Raw genomic sequence first — 24,596 nt, forward strand, 5'->3', positions numbered from 1 at the left:
CCCCCACTGCCCTGTGCTGCTCCTGCCCTCTGCCTTGGAGCTGCTCCCAGGAGCCTCCTTCTTGCTGTGCAGGGAGGGGAGGGGGGAAGAGGTGTGCTAATGTCAGGATGTCCCCCGCCCCCTGTATCCTATCTCCACAGAGCAAGGGGATGGGGGACACGACAGGGCTCAGGACAGAGGGAGCTTGCTGGTAGCAGCTGCTTTCTTAATTTGCTGATCTACTTAAAAAGGCAGTGTTCTTAGAGTGGAGTCAGTGTACTTAAAGGGGCAATGCGCGTCTCTCTGTCACACACACACAGTGCGTCTCTCTGTCTCTCTCTGCCATGCTGTGTCTCCTCCCTCCTTTTGTGCTGCCTTGTAGAGTGTGAGGCTATATTAACAACTATGTGTTAACCCTTGAGGGCTCAGCCGAGTGCTAGTTCATCATTTAGCAGTAAGACATTCCCTGGGAAATATCTCACCCTCTTCCACCCCCTGACTCCACCACCTCAACCAAGCTTCACAATCATCATTGCTGTGTACAGTATTAAATTGTTTAAAACTTTTATATTTAATTTAATATATATAAAAATTAAAAAAAAAAAAAAGTCTTTTGTCTGGCAAAAAAAAATTTCCCTGGAACCTAGCCTCCCCCCATCTAGAAGTTTTTGGACAGATGCAGTAGCAATTACAATATGCCTCACTATACTATGGTGAAGATGTATGCAAAGGATTTTAAAACCACATTACATTTATGCACATTCCTTTGTGAAGCAATTAAATATATATAGCTCATCACTAGCACAAAATGCACACAATTGTTTGACTACAAGAAAAACAAGTTACTGTGTAACTATCTAGGCTCTCATCATAATCTTCCCTCTTTTTTAAAGTGGTGTTTTATTCAAAAAAGGTGTTAACTTTTTTATTGTTTTCTTTTAAAAAGAAAAAAAAAAAAGTTAAGCTTGATGAGTTTCTTTTCTTTGAGAAGGTTTCCACATATACCTCCACAGCTAATGAAAAATGTAAGTCCAGGTTTGTCAAACAATCAATCTGACCCAGTAAAAAAGAAAATGTAGCTTTAAAACTTTTGTTCTATCAAGGAGATCACTAGATAAAGCACTAATAATGGAGATCAAAAGTTAATGAGAAAAGTAGACATCCCCACCACTATTAGTTTGAAGCAAGCAATCCAACATTTAAAAAGAGGCTACATCCTTCAGTCTTGTGGTGAAACAGAATATTTGAATTATTTCATCAGATATGAAGTATTTTGCAGGAATTAATGTATAACACAATATTATTCGAAACAATGGTAACTGCAATAGGTCATTTGGGGTTTCATTACCACTTTACCACCTTCCCTTAATAATTAAGTACTTGATATCAAAGTCAAAATAAAAATGGATTCAATATTATAAACAGTGGAGGATGTCAAAAGATTAATGTGTAAGATGTGCTCTGGTTGAGCTCCAGTTTACTTATGGCTTTTGTGATACAAAACAAACTTGGCTGCAAAAAAATAAGATGGAATCAAATGAAAGCCTCCTATCTCACCTGAAATTTTTTAAAACCAAATTTCAAACAGGAGGGTGCCATTTTCCTAAGGCACCACTGAGGAATGGTGGAATTCAACTCCAGGTAGTAACAAATTCTGTGATGACAGCTCAATCCATTAAATATATAACAGGAAATAACCACCACAGTGATATGCAAATGAAGTGATAGACATTGATGTATATAAACAAACATCTAAATAGGATTTTGTGGTTTGGGGGGGGAAGAGGTAGCTTTGTCCCTCTGTCACGAAGCAGTGGAAAGAGTGATTTCCTTGCTCATCTCTGGCCTGGTTACAAATTGTTGATACAAAGTCTGGGCCTCATTCTGTCATATTACTTTGAATAGTATCTTATGCTGTGAGTGGTCCCACAGCGGGAGGTGGCATAAGCAGGCCCTCTATGAAGAAAACACATCTCATCTCCTCCATCTCATCTCTTCCCTAGTGTTCTACAAGAGTTGTAAAAATTAAAGAACTCCAATTGCCACCTTCTTGCATTTATACAGCACTTTTTATCAGCTCACCACAAAGGTCTTAGCAAATAATAACTAATTAAGCCTCACAACATCCCTGAAGTTGGTAATTATTCCTATTTTGCTGGCCATAGAACCTGAAGCCATAGAGAAATTGTTCTCATGTGCTTTAATAACTACTCACTTACTGAAAGGATTTTTATTCAAGTTTTCCAGAAAGCTTGCCCACTTTCTTGGGCAGAGACGCAGCAAGAGAAATTTCAACATAGTAATTTCCCCAAAAATATTATTAGTATAGAACTTGAAAATAGGAGCTTATTGAAAATGCTTCCTCAGCCATAATTATAGCATCACTATTGGGGTGCTAGAAATATATTTTAAGATATCAATAATTCAAAGAAACTGAGTCCAAACCATGCTCCTTGAAAATATCAGGATAATTTTGTGTCTGGCCATTATATGAACTAACCATCAGTGTTACTTATTAGTTGGAAGGGAATCTGAAACAAAAAGGCATCTATCACTGTTCAACACTTTTGCTAGATATACAATCAGAGGAAATTATCCACTAGTCAGTGAATTCGTAGACTTCAGAGCACCTTTTGTAGACTCCAGGGCAGGGTGAAGAAGAATGCTCTTAAACCATTTCTCTTCTACTCCTGTCTTTCTCGGACTAAGATAATTGGCTTCTAACTACTTAGTATGGGTGTGCAATTTTGAAAATACAACTTCTCAATTCAATTGTTTTCCTTTATGTCTTAATGCTAGATATATTGATAACTTCTCAATGAATACTTAACTGATGAAGCATTAGGCATGGTGCACTATTGTAAACAGAATTGTGAAAAGCTTACTGACATTGAAAGCAGTTGTTGCAAGTTATGTCAAAATATATGGGGTTTGTTATAAATACACAGTGTACCAATATTAAGAAACTAAATGTAGATGAATGCAGTAATATCAGATCGCCTAAAAACGAAGAACCAAATGAACAAACGGAAGCTATATGAAATTCCAAGAAACAAAAGTTCAAGGCACTGGAAAGAACAAATTATTTACTTGACATCCATGAACAGTACAATGGCTCCATTACAAGACATACAAAAGTAGTGTTACTATATTTGCTTTTCATAGCCCACTTCTACATAAACATGAATATTAAAAGAAACTAGTAACAAGAATGCCTCCTTGTCAAGGCTACATCAGACAGAATGGTAGGACAACCTCTACTTTTCATTCTAAAATGGTTTAAATTAGAAATCTGAGTAACTGAAAGAAAAGAAAAATTACTTCTCTCGTATAATCTAAATTAAAAAAAAAGATATTGCAATGAATAATTTGTTTCTTGATCTGAAGCAGCACTACTTCACCATTCAGATGATTAGTAACTGAACCTGCTTTTAAAGACTCACTTTTGTAATGCAGCTTGTATATTCTGCTACAAAGTATGTAATCAATAGTACAGTAGGAAGTTTTTACAAGTTATAAACATAATTTACAGCCTCTGATCAGAGGGGAAAAATCCCCTCCCTTTGTAAAGCACCTAATGATCTACAGATATAAATCACTGTAAGTGGCGCGTATTATTTTTAGAAGTTTAAACAAGTAGTAAGAAAGGGAGACCTAGTAAAAATAACTAGTCTCATATTTTCAAACTCTCTGTGGTAGAGAACAGTCAAACTACAACTACTCTCTCAAATGTAGGCAAGGAATGGGTTAGAGGGTAGTGCTGAAGCTGGCCAACAGGGGAATCTGAACTTTGGGGAGCAGGGGGGAAGACTCGGCTTAAATTTCCTGTTACTATGGAATGAACCAGTCTAAGCCAATGAATTTTAAAGCTTTTTGAGTTTTGCCAAATATTGGAAAAAATATACCTGACCTTAAAAGTCTGCATTAGCCCAAGGGAGCTTTCTTTCACATCCCATTTGGAATACAATAGAATTACTTCAAGATCTACTTCCCCATTTCTGGATATGATGGAAGGCATCAGTTTTCTGCAATAATCAAAGAGCAAACCAAATCGAAGTGTCTCTCCTACATCAGCAAAAACATAAAAGTTTGAAAAATGCATTGCTGCACTTTCTAGACCTCTTATATCTCTGAAAGTTTATATTAAGCTTGACTAAAGATATTCTCTTTTTGTCAAACCACATATGCAAATTTGAAGTAAAAAGTTATCTTTCACTGTCTTAAAGGTTGGGAAAAAACATCAAACTTATAATGAAAAGTTAATTACTAACTAGAGCTGCTTCCACCTCTCCATACTTTCATAAGGACAACTCTCAGAATTAGTTCTGAATATACTAGGGTTACCATATTTGCACAATCAAAAAAGAGGACATGGGGGGGGAGGAGCCCCGCTCTAGCCCCGCCCCCATCCACTCCCTCCCACTTCCCACCCCGACTGCCCCCCTCAGAACCCCCAATCCCCCCCGCTCCTTGTCCCCTGACTGCCCCCTCCTGAGAACCCCCCACCCTAACTGCCCCCCAGGACCCTACCTGTCCCCTGACTGTCCTGACCTTTATCCACACCCCCACCCCCAGACAGACCCCCGGGACTCCCATGCCCTATCTAACTGCTCCCCGCCCACTGACAGGACCCCCAGAACTCCCGACCCATCCAACCCCCTCTGCTCCCTGCCTGCCTCGACCCCTCTCCACACCCCTGCCCCCCTAACAGCCCCCCCAGAACCCCCGACCCATCTAACCCCCCCGCTCCCTGTCCCTGACTATCCCAACCCCTCTGCACACCCCTGCCCCCATGACAGACCCCCCCCCCCCAAACTCCCGACCCATCCAACCCTCCCCGTCCCCTGACCAGGGCCGGCTTTAACAAGAGCCCAGGAATGCTCCGGCTGGAGTCGCGGGGCTTGGGGCCTGGCCAGAGGTGCTCGGCCAGGGCCGGCCCGGCCGCCCTGGGGCCTGAGCCAGGCCGGAGCCACTGGGCCGGCGCGCTCGGCCGGAACTGGGGCCGCCACCCTGGAGCCCGAGCCGGGCCGGAGCCGCTGGGGCCGGGGGTGCTTGGCCGGCGCCGCTCAGCCGGAACTGGGGCCGGTGCCCCAGGGCCCAAGCCAGGCCGGGCTGGGGCCGGCCGGGGCCAGAGGTGCTCAGCCGGAACCGGGGCCGCTGCCCTGGGGCCTGAGCCAAGCTGGAGCCGGCGCGCTCAGCCGGAACCGGAGCCCGGCCGGTGCGCGTGGCCAGAACTGAGGCCGATGCCCCGGGGCCCGAGCCGGGCCGGAGCCGCTGGGGCCGGACTGGGCCGCGCCGCCCCTCCCCGAAGCCCTCCTCCTCGCGTCCCCCCCACCCCAGCTTACCTGCTGCTGCCCGCCTGCCCCTGCTTCTTTTCAGACTTCCCGCGAAGATCTGATTCGCGGGAAGCAGGGGAGGGGGAGGAGCATGGGGGCGGAGCGTTCAGGGGAGTGGAGGAGGGGCAAGACAGCTGCGGGGCCAGGGGCGTGCTAAGGCTGCAGGGGATGGGGGGAGCCGAGAAGGGGCTTTGGCTGCCGAGCGGCGCCGCTTTTCGATCGGGGGGAAATCCTGGACATTTTTAGAAATCCCCCCCGGACGGCTATTTATAGATCGAAAAGCCGGACATGTCCGGGGAAATCCGGACATATGGTAGCCCTAGAATATACAATATATTACCTGCATGTAAGTCATGTTGCATAGTAACACAGTAGAAAGTGAATATTATCACAAAAGGAAAGTGGCCTATTTAGAAACTGCATTATTCAGCAAGACACCGTACTTTGTAAATTAGTTTATACCCACTCACTCTCATTAGGGCACCGTATATTAGGCATTTGATTAGACCTGAAATCAGGTTCTCTTTTAGTAAATTATATGCTTTTGGAAGGACAAGACATGCATGTCTATCAGTCGTTTTCAGATTGGGAACAAACGAGAGACTAAATCCATGATTTGGCAAAGCACTTAAGCACATGCTGTGACATTCCAGAGTACAATCTAGACTAATGAGTCGGTGTGCCACCCTGGCCCTGCAACTTTGAGTGAAGTAGTTCCCACTTGGGCTGCTCACAAACGCACATAGCATGCAAGTCACACCCTGAGTGTTTGTGTATAACTGCAGGCTGCCAGCCACACTTGGGTTAGACTCTGGCTCTCACCAGCCTTATTTATACTGCAGGGTGACCCCAAGACACCCCCAGTCTTAGATTTTCCCCAGACATGCATGTCCTGTACTGTCCAGCCCACTCTTCTGGACAATAAAAATCCATTATTTCTTTAATAGAAATAATATGCACACAACATTCCACCATAACTGGAGTTTCCTAAACACTTCAATTTTAACATACTGATTAGATAAAACAATAAAACAAGTTCATTAACTACAAAGAGATAGATCTTAAGTGGGTACAACTAATGAGACATAAAACTAAGAAATGGTTACAAGAAAAATAAAGATAAAACACAACTGGTGCCTAACAAACTATGTTAAACTCAAAATATTCTCTCACCACATGCTTTCAACAGTCTTGTTTTGCTTATTCTTCTTGACCATAGCAATTATGTTTACACCAATGCACTGCCCTTAAGCAGTAAAAGCATGAGCTTTATTTGGTCTGCTACATTTGTAATAACTGTTCAGAATGTAGAAGATAATTTTTTATACTTTCCGTAGTTGACCAAAGTAATAAACCAACTAGACTCTTTCCATCTGAAAATATTTTTCTCCCTTCCCACTGAGGAAGTGGACCTTAAATGCCAAGAAACTAAACATGCCACATTTTAAGATATTCTGACAACAAAAGGATGAATTAATACCCTTTAAATTGAGCTCTTTCACACTACGTGACCCAACCTTAATGGTACTCCATTTTGCTTCCATTTACGAAATCTATTCTTCCAAGTGTCATTATGTTCCATGACTGAAATAAATTAGGACAGCCATATGAACTTATGTTTATGTCTAAGAGGCACATTTATAAACACAAGAAATGAATATAAATATATTGATTTTAGAGAGAACATGATTCTGCAAACTTTACAAGAACATTTGTAATCTGCTTTAAAGAAGGAAAAAAAGGAGGAAAATTGTAGAAAATTTACCATGAACAAAATTATAGTGGTAAACTCTTACTAAACAGAAATTCTACATGCTCCATATGTGTATCTCAAGTTTTCAACTTACCTATATTGTCTTTGGCAACAAGACCTTTGGAAAAGTCACTGGGTGTAGGTGAAGTTCTGCTGTCCCTCTTTGCTACATCAAGGTTGTTACAATATTCCCATCTCTTCTGTTGAAGTTCCTGAAGCCAGTATGTCATGTCCTGACGGGTAGCAGCCTACAAAAAAAGAGACCAGAGTACTGAAAAACAAAGAGATGGATACACTTGTCAAGCATGGATATAATTTAACTTGCATTGAAAGGAAGACAACAGAGGTACCAAGTAGAGCCCTATGCGGATACAAAATTTGTACACCTCTACCCCGATATAATGCTGTCCTCGGGAGCCAAAAAATCTTACCGCGTTATAGGTGAAACCGCGTTATAGCGATCTTGCTTTGATCCGCCGGAGTGCGCAGCCCTGCCCCCCTGGAGCGCTGCTTTACCGCGTTGTAGCCAAATTAGTGTTATATCGGGTCGTGTTATATCGGGGTAGAGGTGTATCTGCATCCGATCTGTAATCCACAGACATGATTCGCGGATGTAAAGCGGATAACTGCACATTTGCAGGGCTTTACAAGAGAGTAGAGAGTAGAGGTGCCAATAACACTCCACTAAATAAGATAATCCAAAAATGGATTTATTGTTTTTTATATATATATATATAAACACACACACACACACACCACTAATAAGTCAAATCTACCTTTAAAAATTAATCATCCATCCTAGTTTCTCCACCTTTGCATCTCCATCTCCCCAAGGGTATGTCTACACTACAAAATTAGGTCGATTTAATAGAAGTTGATTTTTTAGAAATCAATTTGATAGTCAATTGTGTGTGTCCCCACTAAGCGCATTAAGTCAGTGGAGTGAGTCCACAGTACCGAGGCTAGCGTCGACTTTCAGAGCGTTGCACTGTGATAGCTATCCCACAGTTCCTGCAGTCTCCGCTGCCCATTGGTATTCTGGGTTGAGCTCCCAATGCTTGATGGGGCAAAAACATTGTTGCAGGTGGTTCTGGGTACATGTCGTCAGGCCCCCCTCCCTCGCTCCCTCTGTGAAAGCAATGGCAAAAAATCGTTTCTTGCCTTTTTTCCTGGGTTACCTGTGCAGACGACATACCACGGCAAGCATAGAGCCCGCTCAGCTCACTGTCACCGTACGTCTCCTGGGTGCTGCTTACAGACGTGGTACTACATTGCTACACAGCAGCAGCTCCTTGCCTTTGCAAGTTAGCAAAGACTGTTAGCAGCCGTATTGCACCACCTGCTGTCGTCTCCTGGTTGCTCCTGGCCGACCTCAGTGAGGTCGGTCGGGGGCGCCTGGACAGACATGGGAGTGACTCCAGGTCATTTTCTTCTTTAAGTTTAGTCTAATGGAGATTCAGTCCTGCCTGGAATATCATGCAAGCTAGAGGCTTTTGCCTCAGGCTGCTCTCCCAGTCGGCAGCACTGCGCGGTCGCACCTACCCCAGCCTACCCCTTGCTCCCATGGCTCATGAAGCCTGACAGTAGTAAGGAGCAATTCAACTATAAGCTAAGCAAGTGCAGAATGGCGGTAGAATGTGTCTTTGGATATTTAAAATCTTGCTGGCACGGTTTGCTGACTAGGCTGTTTGCAATTAGAAGAGCACAGCAAGGCGCGCTGCGCAACACAGAGGCTTTGAAAACCAGTTTCATGACTGGCCAGGCTTCGGTGTGACAGTTGTGTGTGTTTCTCCTTGATGCAAATCTGCCCTCTTTGTTGAATTTAATTCCCTGTAAGCCAAGTCGTCAGTCGCCCCTCCCTCCGTGAGAAGAGCTGCAGACGATCGTTTCGTGCCTTTTTTCCGTGCAGACACCATACCACGGCAAGCATGGAGCCCGCTCAGATCACCACGGCAGTTATGAGGACTGTAAACATCCCACACATTATCCTGCAGTATATGCAGCACCAGAAACTTCAAAAGCAGGCGAGGAGGCGACGGCAGCATGGTGACGAGAGTGACAAGGACATGGACACAGACTTATCTCAAAGCATGGGCCCTGGCAATTTGGACATCATGGTGGTAATGGGAGAGGTTCATGCTGTGGAACGCCGATTCTGGGCCCGGGAAACAAGCACAGACTGGTGGGACCGCATAGTGTTGCGGGTGTGGGATGATTCCCAGTGGCTGTGAAACTTTCGAGTGCGTAGGGGCACTTTCATGGAACTTTGTGACTTGTGCTTCAGGGGAGGGGAAAGCAAGAATACCAAGATGAGAGCAGCCCGCTCAGTTCACAAGCGAGTGGCAATAGCCCTCTGGAAGCTTGCAACGCCAGACAGTTACCGGTCAGTCGGGAATCAATTTGGAGTGGGCAAATCTATTGTGGGGGCTGCTGTGATCCAAGTAGACAACGCGATCACTGAGCTGCTGCTATCAAGGGTAGTGACACTGAGAAATGTGCAGATCATAGTGGATGACTTTGCTGCAATGGGATTCCCTAACTGTGGTGGGGCGATAGACGGAACGCATATCCCTATCTTGGGATTGGAGCACTAAGGCAGCCAGTACATAAACCGAAAAGGGTACTTTTCAATGGTGCTGCAAGCACTGGTGGATCAAAAAGGACGTTTCATCAACATCAACGTGGGATGGCCGGGAAAGGTACATGATGCTTGCATCTTCAGGAACTCTGGTCTGTCTGAACAGCTGGAGAAAGGGACTTACTTTCCAGACCAGAAAATAACCGTTGGGGGATGTTGAAATGCCTATAGTTATCCTTGGGGACCCAGCCTACCCCTTAATGCCATGGCTCATGAAGCCATACACAGGCACCCTGGACAGTAGTCAGGAGCTGTTCAACTACAGGCTGAGCAAGTGCAGAATGGTGGTAGAATGTACATTTGGACGTTTAAAAGCGTGCTGGCGCAGTTTACTGACTCGGTTAGACCTCAGCAAAACCAATATTCCCATTGTTATTACTGCTTGCTGTGTGCTCCACAATATCTGTGAGAGTAAGGGGGAAAACGTTTATGGCGGGGTGGAAGGTTGAGGCAAATCGCCTGGCTGCTGATCACGCGCAGCCAGACACCAGGGCGGTTAGAAGAGCACAGCAGGGTGCGCTGCGCATCAGAGAAGCTTTGAAAAACAGTTTCATGATTGGCCAGGCTACGGTGTGAAATATCTGTTTGTTTCTCCTTAATGAAAACCCGCCCCCTTGGTTCACTCTACTTCCCTGTAAGCCAACCGCCCTCCCCTCCCCCATTTGATCACCGCTTGCAGAGGCAATAAGGTCACTGTTGTTTCAAATTCATGCATTCTTTATTAATTCGTCACACAAATGGGATAACTGCAAAGCCGGGAGGGGTGGGGGAGGAGGGAAGCACAAGGCCACACTGCAGCTTTCTGTTGCTTGGGCAGTCCTCTGGGGTGGAGTGGTTGGGTGCCCGGAGGCCCCCGCCCACCGCATTCTTGGGCGTCTGGGTGAGGAGGCTATGGAACTTGGGGAGGAGGGTGGTTCATTACATAGGGGCTGCAGCGGCGGTCTGTGCTCCTGCTGCCTTTCCTGCACCTCAACAATATGCCAGAGAACATCAGTTTGATCTTCCAGTAGACTCAGCATTGCATCCTGCCTCCTCTCATCACGCTGATGCCACCTATCATCTTAATCCCGCCACATGTCCTCGTGTTCATTTAGTGCTTTCCTGCACTCTGACGGATACACTTGTCAAGCATGGATATAATTTAACTTGCATTGAAAGGAAGACAACAGAGGTACCAAGTAGAGCCCTATGCGGATACAAAATTTGTACACCTCTACCCCGATATAACGCTGTCCTCAGGAGCCAAAAAATCTTACCGCGTTATAGGTGAAACCACGTTATAGCGAACTTGCTTTGATCCGCTGGAGCACGCAGCCCTGCCCCCCTGGAGCGCTGCCTTACCACGTTGTAGCCAAATTCGTGTTATATCGGATCGTGTTATATCGGGGTAGAGGGAATGGTTTCAAACAGCAGCGCCTTCATTTCACATACCAAGCACCCGTTGGGTTGGCCATTTAAAATGGGTTGGCCATTTAAAAGGAGGGGCTGCGTTTTTTGGGTTAACGTGCAGCACAAATCGAACTAACACCCCCCTCCCCTCCACACACACACACCCACACCCAATTCTCTGGGATGATCGCTTCACCCCTTCCCCCACCGCGTGGCTAACAGGCTTTGGGAGTACATCCAGAAGAGCTTCATTAATATGTCCCTGGAGGATTTCTGTTCCATCCCCATACACGTTAACAGACTTTTCCAGTAGCTGTACTGGCCGCGAATGCATCCGAAGTCTTCAGGGCAAATTAATCATTAAACACGCTTGCTTTTAAACCATGTATTATATTTACGAAGGTACACTCACCAGAGGTGCCTTCTCGGTCCGGGAGCCCGCCTTCAGTGGGTTGGGAGGGTACTAGATCCAGGGTGAAAAACAGTTCCTGGCTGTCGGGGAGAATCCATTGACGGAGTCCACGCACGGGGCTGGGGTAGTTGTAGGGGCACCCCCTAGAATGGCATGCAGCTCATCATAGAAGCGGCATGTCTGGGGCTCTGACCCAGAGCGGCTGTTTGCCTCTCTGGCTCTTGGACAGGCTTGCCTGATCTCTTTAAAGTTTCTCGTGGCACTGCTGTGGGTCCCTGTTATAGCCTCTGTCCTTCATGCCCTTGGAGATTTTTTCAAATGTTTTGGCATTTCATCTCTTGGAACAGAGTTCTGATAGCATGGATTCCTCTCCCCATACAGTGATCAGATCCAGTACCTCCCGTTCGGTCCGTGCTGGAGCTCTTTTGCGATTCTGGGACACCGTGGTCACCTGTGCTGATGAGATCTGCATGGTCACCTCTGAGCTCGCCATGCTGGTCAAACAGGAAATGAAATTCTAAAGTTCACGGGTCTTTTCCCTGTCTACCTGGCCAGTGCATCGGAATTGAGAGTGCTGTCCAGAGTGGTCACAATGGAGCATCTGGGATAGCTCCCAGAGGCCAATATCGTCGAATTGTGTCCACACTACCCCACATTCGACCCTGCAAGGTCAATTTCAGCGCTAATCCCCTTGTCGGGGAGGAGTACAGAAACTGATTTTAAGAGCCGTTTAAGTCGACAAAAATGGCTTCGTCGTGTGGCCGGGTGCAGGGTTAAATTGATCTAATGCTGCTAAATTCGACCTAAACTCGTAGTGTAGACCAGGGCTAAGTCTCAAGAGGCTGCTCCCATACTATAGCATAGCCCCAATATGGTTGCTTCCTTGACAGCCTCTTGCACATTTAAGTTAGCCCAAGACACTATGAAGAATTCTTTATATACATGAATAAAGACTGCAGACAAATCCAAGTCTCCATACCTACAATCAGCAAGAACCTGATTTTAAGTATATGTAACGTGCTTGGCTGAAAGTGGACAAGAACATATACTGTTACAGTGCATCCTTTAATATAATATATTTACACATTCTGTTGTGTATCTATTGCTATATGAACAATTTAACTCCTACAGCAAGAGGAAGTGTAACAAAACTGCAATGAAATAAATATTTAAGACATTTAATCTATAAATTTAAAAAAGAGTTAAGTCCTCTGCTAATTAACAGAATGGGCAATGGAAATGCAAACATCTTTAAACTATGCAGTAAAACCCATATCTAAATACATTTTTATCATATTTTACTTGAGAGTGTTTGTTGCCATTATTCTTATCAGATTGGTCTCCTCTGTTAAATCAATAAGGAAAAGTGACTGGGTAGAAGGAAGAGGATTATGGATCTGGTGATCAGATTTTACACACATGACTCAGCACTTCACATGCAGAATGAGATGGCACCATGACAGGAGATTTAAGCTTTGTTAAACAAAACTCACAGAAGAGAGGATACCAAAGTTTCATTTTTGTTGGCTGCTGTGCAAGACAAACATCCTGCCTGAGGTTTTTCAAATTCCTTGTACCAGCAGAACTCAGTTTCACACTGTGATGTTGCAGTCTATATGGTTTTATAAAAATATGCTAGTGAGTGAATATAATGTAACTGGACTATGCTTCATGCAAAAGGTCTCTTGTAAGGTATCATTACAAAGCTTATAATCTACTGAGTGTGATCATCCTATTTGTATAAATGTACCACTCTTGTATCTGAAACTAGAAATATGAAATATAATTCTGAGGGTCTATTGTAATTATGCAAAGTGTGGGCCATTAATGGTGATTTGGAATCTTGATGACTCCCATTAACCAAGACAATTGTCTGCAGATGGCTGTGTTTTACCTGTAAGTCTTCCTGTATACATGTGTGCTGGCAAGTGGACAATGAAGTCTTGCAGTGACATGTGATCACGTCACCTGAACTGGAATCCATCTTTAACCTGGTGTCTTTCCATTGAGAAGGAAGGGGTGGGAACCCAGAGAGGGACAAAGGATTCCCACCTTATGCAAAAGATATATAAAGGGGTGGAACAGAACAAAGGGAGGAGAGAAGCCATCATGAAGAATCCCCAAGCTACCACCTGAGCTAGAACAAGAGCTGTACCAGGGGAAAGAATTGTGCCCAAGCCTAGAAGGTGTCCAGTCAAAGACTCAAAATACATTCCTCACTCTATATCAGGGTGGATAAAAATCACGGATTTAAAAAAAAATGCAAAAAAAAAAAAATAGATTTTTTTGATAAAATGCTTTTTGAGGAAAAACCTATCTAAAGATGGCTTTAATTAAAACTACATTATAGCTCAAAGATATCTCATAATGGAATAGGGATTATAAATTCTAATTCTATAGTATGAGACAATATAGTCATGTAATGTTTAAGAAAAGTTTTGTAAATGAGTTCTAATAGTTCATGGATTAGGGATCCAACTTTATGGGATTCCAGGGGCTTCTGTATAGATTATTTAGGTTAATCTTTCTATCGACCCAATGGGACTCAGTGCTCAGTCTAGAAGATACCATCAGAGATGCTTAGATTTGCGTCTCCAGAAGTAACATGCTTGTTAACAGCAAAAATGTTTATAAATAAATAATATAGATGAGAAATAACAGACCTCAACCCTATCGTCCGTCTGCAAATTTGTGTATACAGAGTCAATCCCTTACCTCTCTCTAAAAGTGCAAAGTTTCAAAAAGTTCAATGACTAGAAGATTGTTGGGGGCGGAACAGATCTGGACAAGGAGAAGAAGTCTGGAGATAAATGTGAGAAGGGAGGGACAGGCAGTAGAAAAAAAAGTGAAACTGTTTGAGAAGCATATTCCAGAAGTCTTGAGGTCTTTCTGAGTGTAGCCTTCATTGATTTGAGATCTATCACACCATTCTCTCTCTCTCTCTCTCTCTCTCTCTCTCTCTCACTAGAAGGGAAAACCTATAATGGCAGCAGGCCATAAAAGAGACCCAGTTTGGGAATAAGAGCCATTCAAGGAATATGTTTGCTGATGATGTTTAAAGAAAGTCACACCAGTGAACTGGTGGAAGTCACTTAAGCACTTGGATTCAGAGACTGTTGAAGTGATAATCTCACTTTTAACAGCAGTAGCTTCTTCTGCAGGTGTGGAAAGAATATTTTCTTCCTTTAGACTAATTCATTCCAAATTGAGAAATAGTTTGGGACCTGAAAAAGCAGGAAAGCTTGTTTTTCTTTTCCAGATTATGAATAAACAGGAAAATGAAGGTGAAGATGACTGAGTTAGCTGCAGAAGCCGATATTTTAAGTTTCTCATGTTGACCTGGCTGACATAGTTGATTTAATTTGTTTTTTTAAACATTTCATTTAACTATTTTAAACAATTTCAACAAAAACAAACCTGATTTTAAAAAACTTGAATGTTTAACTAAATGCAAAAATTCATATGCTTGTTTTGTTAAAATACTATGTTTGCTGTTGAAGTAAAAAAATCCAGAATACATAACATTATTGTTTTAAGTTAAATAAAATAAGTTAAATGTCTGTCTGGTGATGTTCTCCTCCTAATACAGCATAGCAAGAAAATCCTCCAAATATTAATGATTAACCTGTTGAATTGGAGATAGCTTATCTCCCAATGACTTCATAAATATCTGCTTCAATTACTTTTGATAAATGAAATAACCAATCATTCATTTTCTGATACAGCTGTAAAAACTAATCTGAAAAGTTTTCAAAATAAATCACTTAAAATGTATAGTGTGTACCTTCTAAAAATGAAATCTACATCGATCTCTGAGTTGTGAAGAATATGTATTAAGGTTATAACAGCCAACAAGAATGCACTTTTATGTAGAAATCTATGATTAAATCAAGTCTTCCTGACTAGTGATTTAAATCAAATCCACCCTGCTCTTTATCATCAAAGGAAAAGCCCACGAGGGTAGTGACCCTGTCAGCTTGTTTTCTGTGAGAAGAAGCTATAAGTATGGATTCAGGGAAAGATCCTGCATCTCTGGACTGTTTGGATTTTAACAGGGCAGAATAACTAAATGAGAAGACTGAGATCCCCAGAATTATTCTGGGTAGCCCTGAGACACTTTTGGGAAACTGGCAGATTATTACACCTCTGCTACCATTCAGAATTATAGATTGTGACTCACCTGAACATATATTTTACCTGCTTTAAACTCTCAAAAACTCACTTCCTTTTCTTAGCTAATAAACCTTTAATTGGATTACTGTAGAACTGGCTACCAACATTGTCTTTGGTGTAAGATCTAGAGTACTAGTTGATCTGGGGTAAGTAACTGGTCTCTTGGGTCTGGAAGCAACCTAAATGTGATGTGATCTTTGGTACAAGTGACCATTTATCACTAAGTCCCATTTGTCTCGGTAGCAAGATAGACTGGAGCATCTAAGGGGACTGTTTGTGACTCCATGTAAGATTGGCACAGTGATCCAGGAGTTCACATTTGGTACTAGCTTGGGGAAATCTAATTATAGACTACACCACCAGTTTGGGGTATCTGCTCTGTTTTCTGACAGTCTGCCATGAGGTAAGTACTCACAGTTGTGAACCACGTCAGACAGTGTGATACCTGGTAAGAAATATTTATAGGATTTGTGGGGAGGAAGGTGACACATTCCATTCCATAGTTCTATGGAAATATGCCATATCCAGATCATAAGCATAACTGAGATATACTTTATGCAAGATGTGCATGTAAGATATCACTAGAAAGGTTATAATATACTGACTGTGACTGTCCAATTTGTATGCCTTTATCATTTCTGACAGGTTTAAGTTTGGTAGCCATGTTAGTCTGTATCCGCAAAAACAACGAGGAGTCCTTGTGGCACCTTAGAGACTAACAAATTTATTTGGGCATGAGCTTTCGTGGGCTAAAACCCACTTCATTAGATGCATGGAGTGAAAAATACAGTAAGCAGCATATATATTACAGCACATGAAAAGATGGGAGTTGCCTTACCAAGTGGAGGGTCAGTGCTAACTAGGCCAATTCAATCACACTTTTCCCTCTGCTGATACTCATACCTTCTTGTCAACTGTTGGAAATGGGCCACCCAGACTGCATTGGCCTCGTTAGCACTACAAAAGTAATTTCCCCTTCCTTGGTATTCATCCCTTCTTGTCAACTGTTGAGAATAGACCACTTCCACCTTGATTGAATTGGCCTCGTTAGCACTGGCCCCCCACTTGGTAAGGCAACTCCCATGTTTTCATGTGCTGTAATATATATGCTGCTTACTGTATTTTTCACTCCATGCATCTGATGAAGTGGGTTTTAGCCCACGAAAGCTTACACCCAAATACATTTGTTAGTCTCTAAGGTGCCACAAGGACTCCTCGTTGTTTTTGTATCATTTCTGTATCTGAAATTAGGAATGCTGACTATGTATCTTTATTCCAACTGTGTTACTTTGGGTGTCACCCCCAACTAGTCCTTCAGGTACAAACAATGGAAAAGCCAGACATGGCTGATGGCCCATTAGCAAAGACAGTGGACTGTGAAAGGGGTTAGTCTTCCTGTGGACACTCCAGACAGCCTGCAAGTAATGGCTGCCTCACCCTGCAGAGACATGGGTCCGAGTCACCTGGTACTGGACCAACCCCCCTCCACACACACTTTTGGAATGCCAGTGTTTTTCCACTAGAAGACAAAGGGTTCCCGCCTTACCCAAGAGCTATATAAGGCAGGAGAGTGACATCACTGTGGTTCACCTCTACCTTCCCATCAAAAGAGACACTGAAAAACACCTGGAAGCAAGAACTGAACTGTATGGAGAAGAGTTGAGCCCAAGCTGGAAGGGTATCTAGCTTGTGAGTAATAATACCTGAGGTCTCAAGCTGCAGGCCAGTGCAGCGGCCTTTCAAGCCTTTCTGTAATTTGCCTGTAACAATCAGGGCCGGCTCCAGGCACCAGCCTACCAAGCATGTGTTTGGGGCGGCACTCACCCGGGGAGAGCAGAGCCGCAGCGCGCTCATCGCCCTTCCCCCGGCGCTCCGGCCGGCCGGGGAGAGCGGGGCCGTGGCTGGGCTCGCCACCCTCCCCTGCTGCGCTCCCCGCCGAGGGGCGGCGGGAGGCTTTTTTGTCTGGGGCAGCAAAAAAGCCAGAGCCGGCCCTGGTAACAATATCTAAGGTGAGAAATTACTATTTGTAACCAATTTTTTTAGTGAATCAACCTTAGTATGCGTGTTTTTTTTTATTTGCTTAGTAATCTGTTTTGTTCTGTTTGCTATCTCTTTAACCACTTAAAATCTACCTTTGATAGTTAATACATTTATTTTGTTTATTATTAAACCCAGTTTATATAATTTCTAACTGGGGGGGCAAGAAGTTGTGCATCTCTCTTCACATTGAGGAAGAGGGCAAATTTTTATGAGCTTGAGCTGTGCAGATTTTTCTATACAACACAAGACAATATACCTTTGGGTCTGCACTCCAAAGCAGGTGAGCACCTGAGTGCTGGGGAAAATCCCCCAAGCTGAGTCTTCCCAGAGCTGATCTCAGTGTCTGGGTCTTTCTGCAGCAGGGGGTGGCCCTCCCTGTGTGCGTGCTAGAGGAGGTTTAAGAGCCTGGCTCAGCCACACAGGTTAAAGGGGGCCCATGCTGGCAAAACAGGTGGGAGCAGTGATATCTCAGCATATCAGGTGGCATCTTAAAAGGGGGCAACCCATCAGAGCGGGATTGGTTTTTCCCCCCTCCTTTCTATGAAACAAAGGGCCTGATTCTGCAAACAGAAATTGATGTTCAATCTTGAGCATATCTAGTCAAGTCAATAGCATTAAGTGCAGGTAGCAAACGGTTCCAGGATTAGGCCCTATTATTCTAAAGCAAGGGTTCTCAAATTTTTCATGGATTTGGATCACTAGAAGACATTATTTCGAGAACCATCTTCCTCACTACACTCATCAAGGGCCTGTGATGGCAATTACAATAATTGCTTATGAAGCAAAGTAATATTAGAAAAAACCTTTAATGTTCTGTTAACCTTTTTTTATGTGCTTTAAGAGCTATAAATAAGAAGGAAAGCCAGCACCATGCAACCAGCAAATTGTCCAAGGACCACTGATGGTTAAGGCTACGTTTTAGTCATGGGTATTTTTAGTAAAAGTCATGGACAGGTCACGGGCAGTAAGCAAAAATTCACAGCCTGTGACCTGTCCATGACTTGTACTATATACCCCTGACTAAAACTTGGGTGCTCTTGGGGGGCGGGGGGGGGGAGGAAGAGGAACAGCCTGGGGGCACCACAGGTGCTCTGGGGAGTAGTGGCTGGGGGTGCCACAGGTGTAGGGAGGGGGGCAGTGGTGCACGTCCTGGAACCACTGCTGCTGCTGGGGGGGGCAGGCTCCATACCAAGTGCCCCGAAAGTGGTGTCATGTTCCTTGGCTCCTAGCTGGAGACGTGACCAGGGGGCTCCACACACTGCTCCCTCCCTGAGCGCCCGCTCCGCAGCTCCCATTGGCCAGGAACCACGGACAATGGGAGCTGCGGGGACAGTGCCGCACCTTTGTATTGGCCGCCCCAAGCACCAGCTTCCTTAGCTGGTGCCTGGAGCTGGCCCTGCTGCCTGCTGCAGAAGTCCTGGAAAGTCACGGAATCTGTGACTTCCGTGACAGACTCGCAGTCTTACCGATGGTCCACCAATCCCAATTTGGGACCTGGATATTATTTCATGAAGACTGTGACACTTTTCCTGAAATGTTTGTCAAATGAGAAAACAATCTCCTGAGAGTAATTGAGCCGATTATCTGCAACTCCCATTAAGTTACAAGTGCTGAGCAACTCTGAGGATTAGGTCATGAATGTTAAAAAAGCTAATCTGAAGCATTTTGAAGTAGTAATATGTTCTTCAATAATACAGTCATTTCAGATTGGGGTGTTGATGCTTATTTCTTATGTAAGCTTATAAATACTGAATAAAGACTGTACCATGAGATTTGGAAATTATGAACAAGAAGCAAATTGAGGAAATTGAAGCATATGACATATGGGGAGGATGAAAGCTACACTTGACTCGACTTTCTTCCTCAGTAAGGTCCTCGTGCTCCTATGTGTAATTTTTTCTTAAATCAGTTAGGCTTTTATCCTGCATTAAAAATTCAGTAAGGGCCCAATCCAACTCTCATTGACTTAAACAAGGGATGGATCAGGCCACCAGTATTTTGAACATCAATTCATCTTTATTTTTATTTCTGCAGAACTTGGCTGAAAGATGTTTTAGAACTTAAAGTATTATTGTTCTGGTTGCTTTTGAGTAAAGAGCAAAATTAAATCCTGGATCCAGAATTCTTTTTTATGGTTTGTGTTATCATAATGTCAAGGAGCCACAGTCATGGACCAGGACCCCACTGGTGCAGTACAAACACAGAATAAAAACCTACTAATGCAGTGAAACAGACACTAATGACCACCTCCAGCAACTAAATCTTCACTTAACCAGTTCCCTTCAAAATATCCCCAAGATTCCAGTATAAAAGTTTGCTTGATCTTTAAATAAGGACTACATATATTAAGCAATAGCTTTTTTGATGGTCAATCACATGGCTGCTTAAGACAAGCACCACAACCCTGTGAAAGGTAAAAATAGATGACAAAGATATTTGCTTTTATTTCTGGTACCCATACATCACCTCTGGCCTCTTGATTGTGCTTGAGCAAATGTAGACTTCTAAGGTCCTACCCTCCCATAACCCCTCTCTTTCCCAGAGGGCCTCAGGCAGGTGTAGGGAACATCAAAGAGGGGTCTGAGACCACAGGAACCAAGAAAAGTGTATGCAGGGAAACTTGAGTAGAGGAGCTGCATGTTGCTTGCACTAGCATGACCAAGTAAAAAAAAATTATATAATTTAATTTTATTATTTATCTTTTACTACTTTTCCTACAAAACATGTTGCTGCAATATAAAATGTGTCATGTAAAAACTGACATTAAATGAATAGGAATAATTCTCAAAGAGAAACACTTCCCCCAATAATGAACAAATATATTTAAAGTAAAACCTTGTTCTGTAAGCTGAACAGACCTATGCAAACATCCTTCATCATGAAATGGAAGAAAGGATGCATACATAAAATACAAGGTCATAAGATTAAGGTTCCACTCCTGTGAAGGCCTGAGCTCCTGCTAACAGGAGTTGAGGCAGTTCACTAAAGCTGATCAGGAAATGATTCCCCCAAACCCTCCATCTTCTACCTCTTCCCCCAAAAAAAAGGGTTACAGTTTTTTTGTTTTCATCATATATAGAAATATTTATCTTTTCTATAAAAACCTAAGATTTTTGATAAAGCCAGATTTTTTCCATGAAATTTTCATTTAATTGAAAAGCCATTTTCTATGGGAATAGCGTTTTGTCAAAAAAATTTCAACCAGTTCTAGAGCTCAGTTCCCTTCACAGGATCAGACCAGGTTCCACAAACATTTTTCTTTCTCAAGGTGTTTGCTTCTGGGGGTAGTTTGGGACTATACTTTTGGCCTGTGTTTTGAAAGCTGTTCTTTTCATTTCTTGGGAAAAGACAAAATGTATGGGTTATTTTTAAGTTCTGGAGGTGTACCTGAACATGCATTATGGGGTACTTTCCACATCAAAAAGTAAGCACATATAAAGGAGAACCTTTCATTTTCACAAACATATAAATAAAAAAAATTATCAGCTAAAGAAGCCTTTTAGATCATTCAACAGAGGAGACCTTTGCCTGTAACCATATTGTATCACTACTTTAAAAATGAAAACCTATTTAATAAAAGACATGCTAAAAAGGAGCAGACAGACATTTTTTTCTCTCTACTCTGGGTAGGACACTTATACAAAGGAGTGGGCATGTCGCTCTGTACCTTACAGCTACCCATACTAATTCCCAGGTTTAGGCAAAAAGCCTACCAAGCAAACCCAAATGTTGGGCTTCTGAGTTGCATTTGGACAGCAGTAGTAAACCTACTCATACAATGAAGTGAACCTACTTAAAGAGAGTTGGAGATAGAAGAACAAAGTTGAAAAAGAAGCTAGCTAGTCTCAGAGTAGGCTACTGGACAATGGTGATTTTTTTTTTTTAATTTAAGCTTTAGGTACTGTTATTAAATGCATCATGCTTCAATATAATAGCAAACTAAGAGTAAGGACAGGTCTATACTTACACCACTACTACAACCTGACAGGAGAGCTTCTCCCAACAGTGTAATAATTAATCCATCTCCATGAGAGGCAGTAGCTCTGTGGAGCATAGTTCATCCGCCTTCAGGAGAGGCGGTAACTATGGGGACAGGAGAAGCTCTCCCACTGACATAGCACTATCTACACTGGGCTTAGGTTGGTACAGCTTTGCCTCTCAGGGGGGTGGATTTTTCACACCCCTGAGTGAGGCAGTTATACCGATGTACGTTTACATTGTAGACCTGGCCTAACAGAGCACCTGACATTGACAGTGCTTAACAGTGACTGAAAGCAAGCCAAGGAGGAACAGTAACATCTCATTTACAATTGCAGTTGCAGACTGTGGGTAAGGGGAACCTGCTGGCTGGGGTCACACAGTCACATTTAGTGAGACTCCATGGGAAAGCTCCTTGTTTGCTACCTGGCACCTGGAGTATCACAAGATCCTGTGTAAAAGATGGGCATCAAGTGGTGTTTTATAGAGTGAGGAAGTGTCTAACAGACATCAGCTGTCATGGGAGCTTCGGATCAGGAGCAGCTACCAAAGGGGTGTGGTGACTGAGGAAACGGGTCCCTGACTGAGCCCACTGGGGGGCGACAACAGGGATGTAAGAAGGCCCGGGCCTCAGGTGCTATAGAACTGATCCCTGGCCCAGCCTCCCAGGGGATTCCGGGCAGGGGGGCCCTGAAACAGAGGCTGGGGGACTGGGGTCTCTGTGGGGGGAGGGATCCCTGCCCCAACCCCTCAGGAATCGGAGGACGTTCCCTGGCTGGGGGGCCTAAGACGCGGGTAGGGGTCTCCGAGGGGGGCCCAGCAGGCAGCCTGGGCGAGGCCCGGGCCCGTTGGTGACATGGGGGTACCTTGAGCACGGTGACGATGCCGCCGGGACTGTGCACCTCAAAGGCGGCGGCCTCGTCCCCGCTAGCGGCGGCGGCCTCGGGCTGGTGGTAGCTGAAGCAGGAGGCGGCGATATCCAGGTGGCCGAGCGGCAGCGCCTCCTGCGGGCCCTTGAAGTAGTAGAGGTAGCAGCGGCGGGGATCGAAGACGAACCAGCGGCTGCGGAAATTCCGCAGCGGGCCCTTGCCCGACAGCTTCTGCAGGTAACCGCACAGCTTGGGGGCGCCCGGCCCAGCCTGCTCCGCCGGGCTCAGCGGCACCGCGGCGTCCCCGCCGCCGCCCTCCTCCCCCTCGGCGGACCCCGCCGCCGGCATCTCCCCTCGCCTCCCTGCCAGCACTGCCGCGGGCACACGGCCTCCCTCCGGCCGCTTCGCGGAGCAGCCCAGCCCGCCGCCTGACGGGACTTGTAGTCCCCGGGCGTCCCTCCGCCCTCTCGCTGACAGAGGAGGGAGAGCTACGGGCGCTGCCAGGGCATCTCCTGCCCTGCCCCACCCCGGCCAGCCTGGCCCTGCAGCCGGGAATCTCCCCTGCTCGGCCTCGCTCCGCCCCCCTCAACCGCTACTTGTGCAATCGTGGCTGCATGTTCGTGCACACACGTTATGGGTGTGCACACGGAGCTGGGCCCCTTCCATGGGGAAGTTAAGTTGGGCTCTACGCATGTCTTTTCAGTCCTGAGTACGCGGCGAGCGTGAGCGTTGCTAAATCCTGCCTGCCAGATGTCCCTGGACATTTAACGTGGTCCAGCTCAGGTTTCCGGCAAGGAAAGTCTCCATAAGCAGACACTACCCAAACCTTTTCGGGATACTTCCTGACTGAGGTACTGCCAGTAATCAGACCCCTGAAATTGGCTTTGCCCTTAACGTAGCCAGCAGCCCCTTTGCAGGAAATCTGTATGAAATGGGCTGGAATTGATTTGGAAGATTACCTTCTTCCGTTTTTGGCTATTATGCTCCATGTGTCTGCCCCTTTGAGATATCCTCTAGCTCCAGACTCACTATTATGACTACATTCAACTGTATTTTCCATTTCATAGCCTAACCTACAGATAAGATTAGATTAGCATCCCTCTCAGTCTTGTGGCATTGTTACTCATCTGTGAAATCTCTACATTCATTTCAGTTATCTCTAGTGTACTGAGTTAATTGAAAAACAATAATTATGTGTAACGGAAGCTCAAGATGTGCACATGCCAAAATGAAGTACATGCACAATCTTTTTGTAATGCTTGTATTTACTCGCAGGTCATTTTTTGTTGCCCACCCATTGAGCCACGTAAAATTCAGCCCCAATTCTGCCTTGAGTTGCACCCTGTGCAACCTCGACTTCAGAAATTTGCCATGTATCTTTGAATCCGACATGCAGAAAAGCCACTTGGTCTATATTCATCTCTATATCCCCAGATCGGTCTCAATTACCATAACTTGTCTGATGTTCTAATTTGTGTGATAATTTTTTTCATATAGTGCCAAGATATGTTGGAATAGCCAGTGCTTCTGTCACTAGATCCCACTTTAAGGCACAGATGAGGGACTAGAGCTTCTTTATTTCAAATCTCCTTGTTATAGCCAACATCATTAGTCCTCCATTCTGAATGTTGTGTAGAAAACTGTAGGATTAAACAGAAGAAAATGTTTAGTCTCAGTTCTTGGGTTTGCAGCCTTCACTGGGTGATGCTTCATTTCATATGTAGCTGGGAGTTATTTTCTCAAGTTTGATTTCTACAACTGAATTACCCATTTCCCTGTTAACCGAGCATAGCAACTTGCAATATTGTTTATCAGCAGATGATACGTTATGAGGTGATATTTTAATCCTAGAGGACAGATAATACTTAACTGCCATTGATGCATATTCAAGCTATGTAGAGGTGGCTCAGCTAAAGGAGGCCACATCAGTGCAGTGCTTATCATGGCATATCTGTTAAAGCTTTACTTGATGTTGAGGCTTTGTTAATAGACATGGAGGGAAAAGAAAGCTGATCTCACTTAAAGGGCA

The 24,596-nt window shown here is 44.3% G+C and overlaps 1 protein-coding gene across 2 annotated transcripts in view; it reads right to left on the reverse strand.

Moving 5' to 3' along the window:
- The window catches only part of TBC1D2B (TBC1 domain family member 2B), a 62,819-nt gene extending 39,683 nt beyond the window's left edge, over positions 1 to 23,136 (reverse strand). Inside the window, exons 1-2 of one of the 2 annotated variants that reach the window (XM_054041382.1) lie at positions 22,565 to 23,136; positions 7,163 to 7,316 (exon numbers count right to left, since the gene is read on the reverse strand). In XM_054041382.1, the coding sequence (XP_053897357.1) occupies positions 7,163 to 7,316; positions 22,565 to 22,915 (505 nt within the window). In that variant the 5' untranslated portion in view covers positions 22,916 to 23,136. Of the gene's footprint in view, positions 1 to 7,162; positions 7,317 to 11,507; positions 11,952 to 22,564 lie in introns of those variants that run through there. The other variant, XM_054041383.1, reaches the window with a different exon arrangement.
- Positions 23,137 to 24,596: the final 1,460 nt, after the last annotated feature.

This window comes from Malaclemys terrapin, chromosome 10, assembly GCF_027887155.1.
Source record: "Malaclemys terrapin pileata isolate rMalTer1 chromosome 10, rMalTer1.hap1, whole genome shotgun sequence".
Lineage (NCBI taxonomy): Eukaryota > Metazoa > Chordata > Testudines > Emydidae > Malaclemys > Malaclemys terrapin.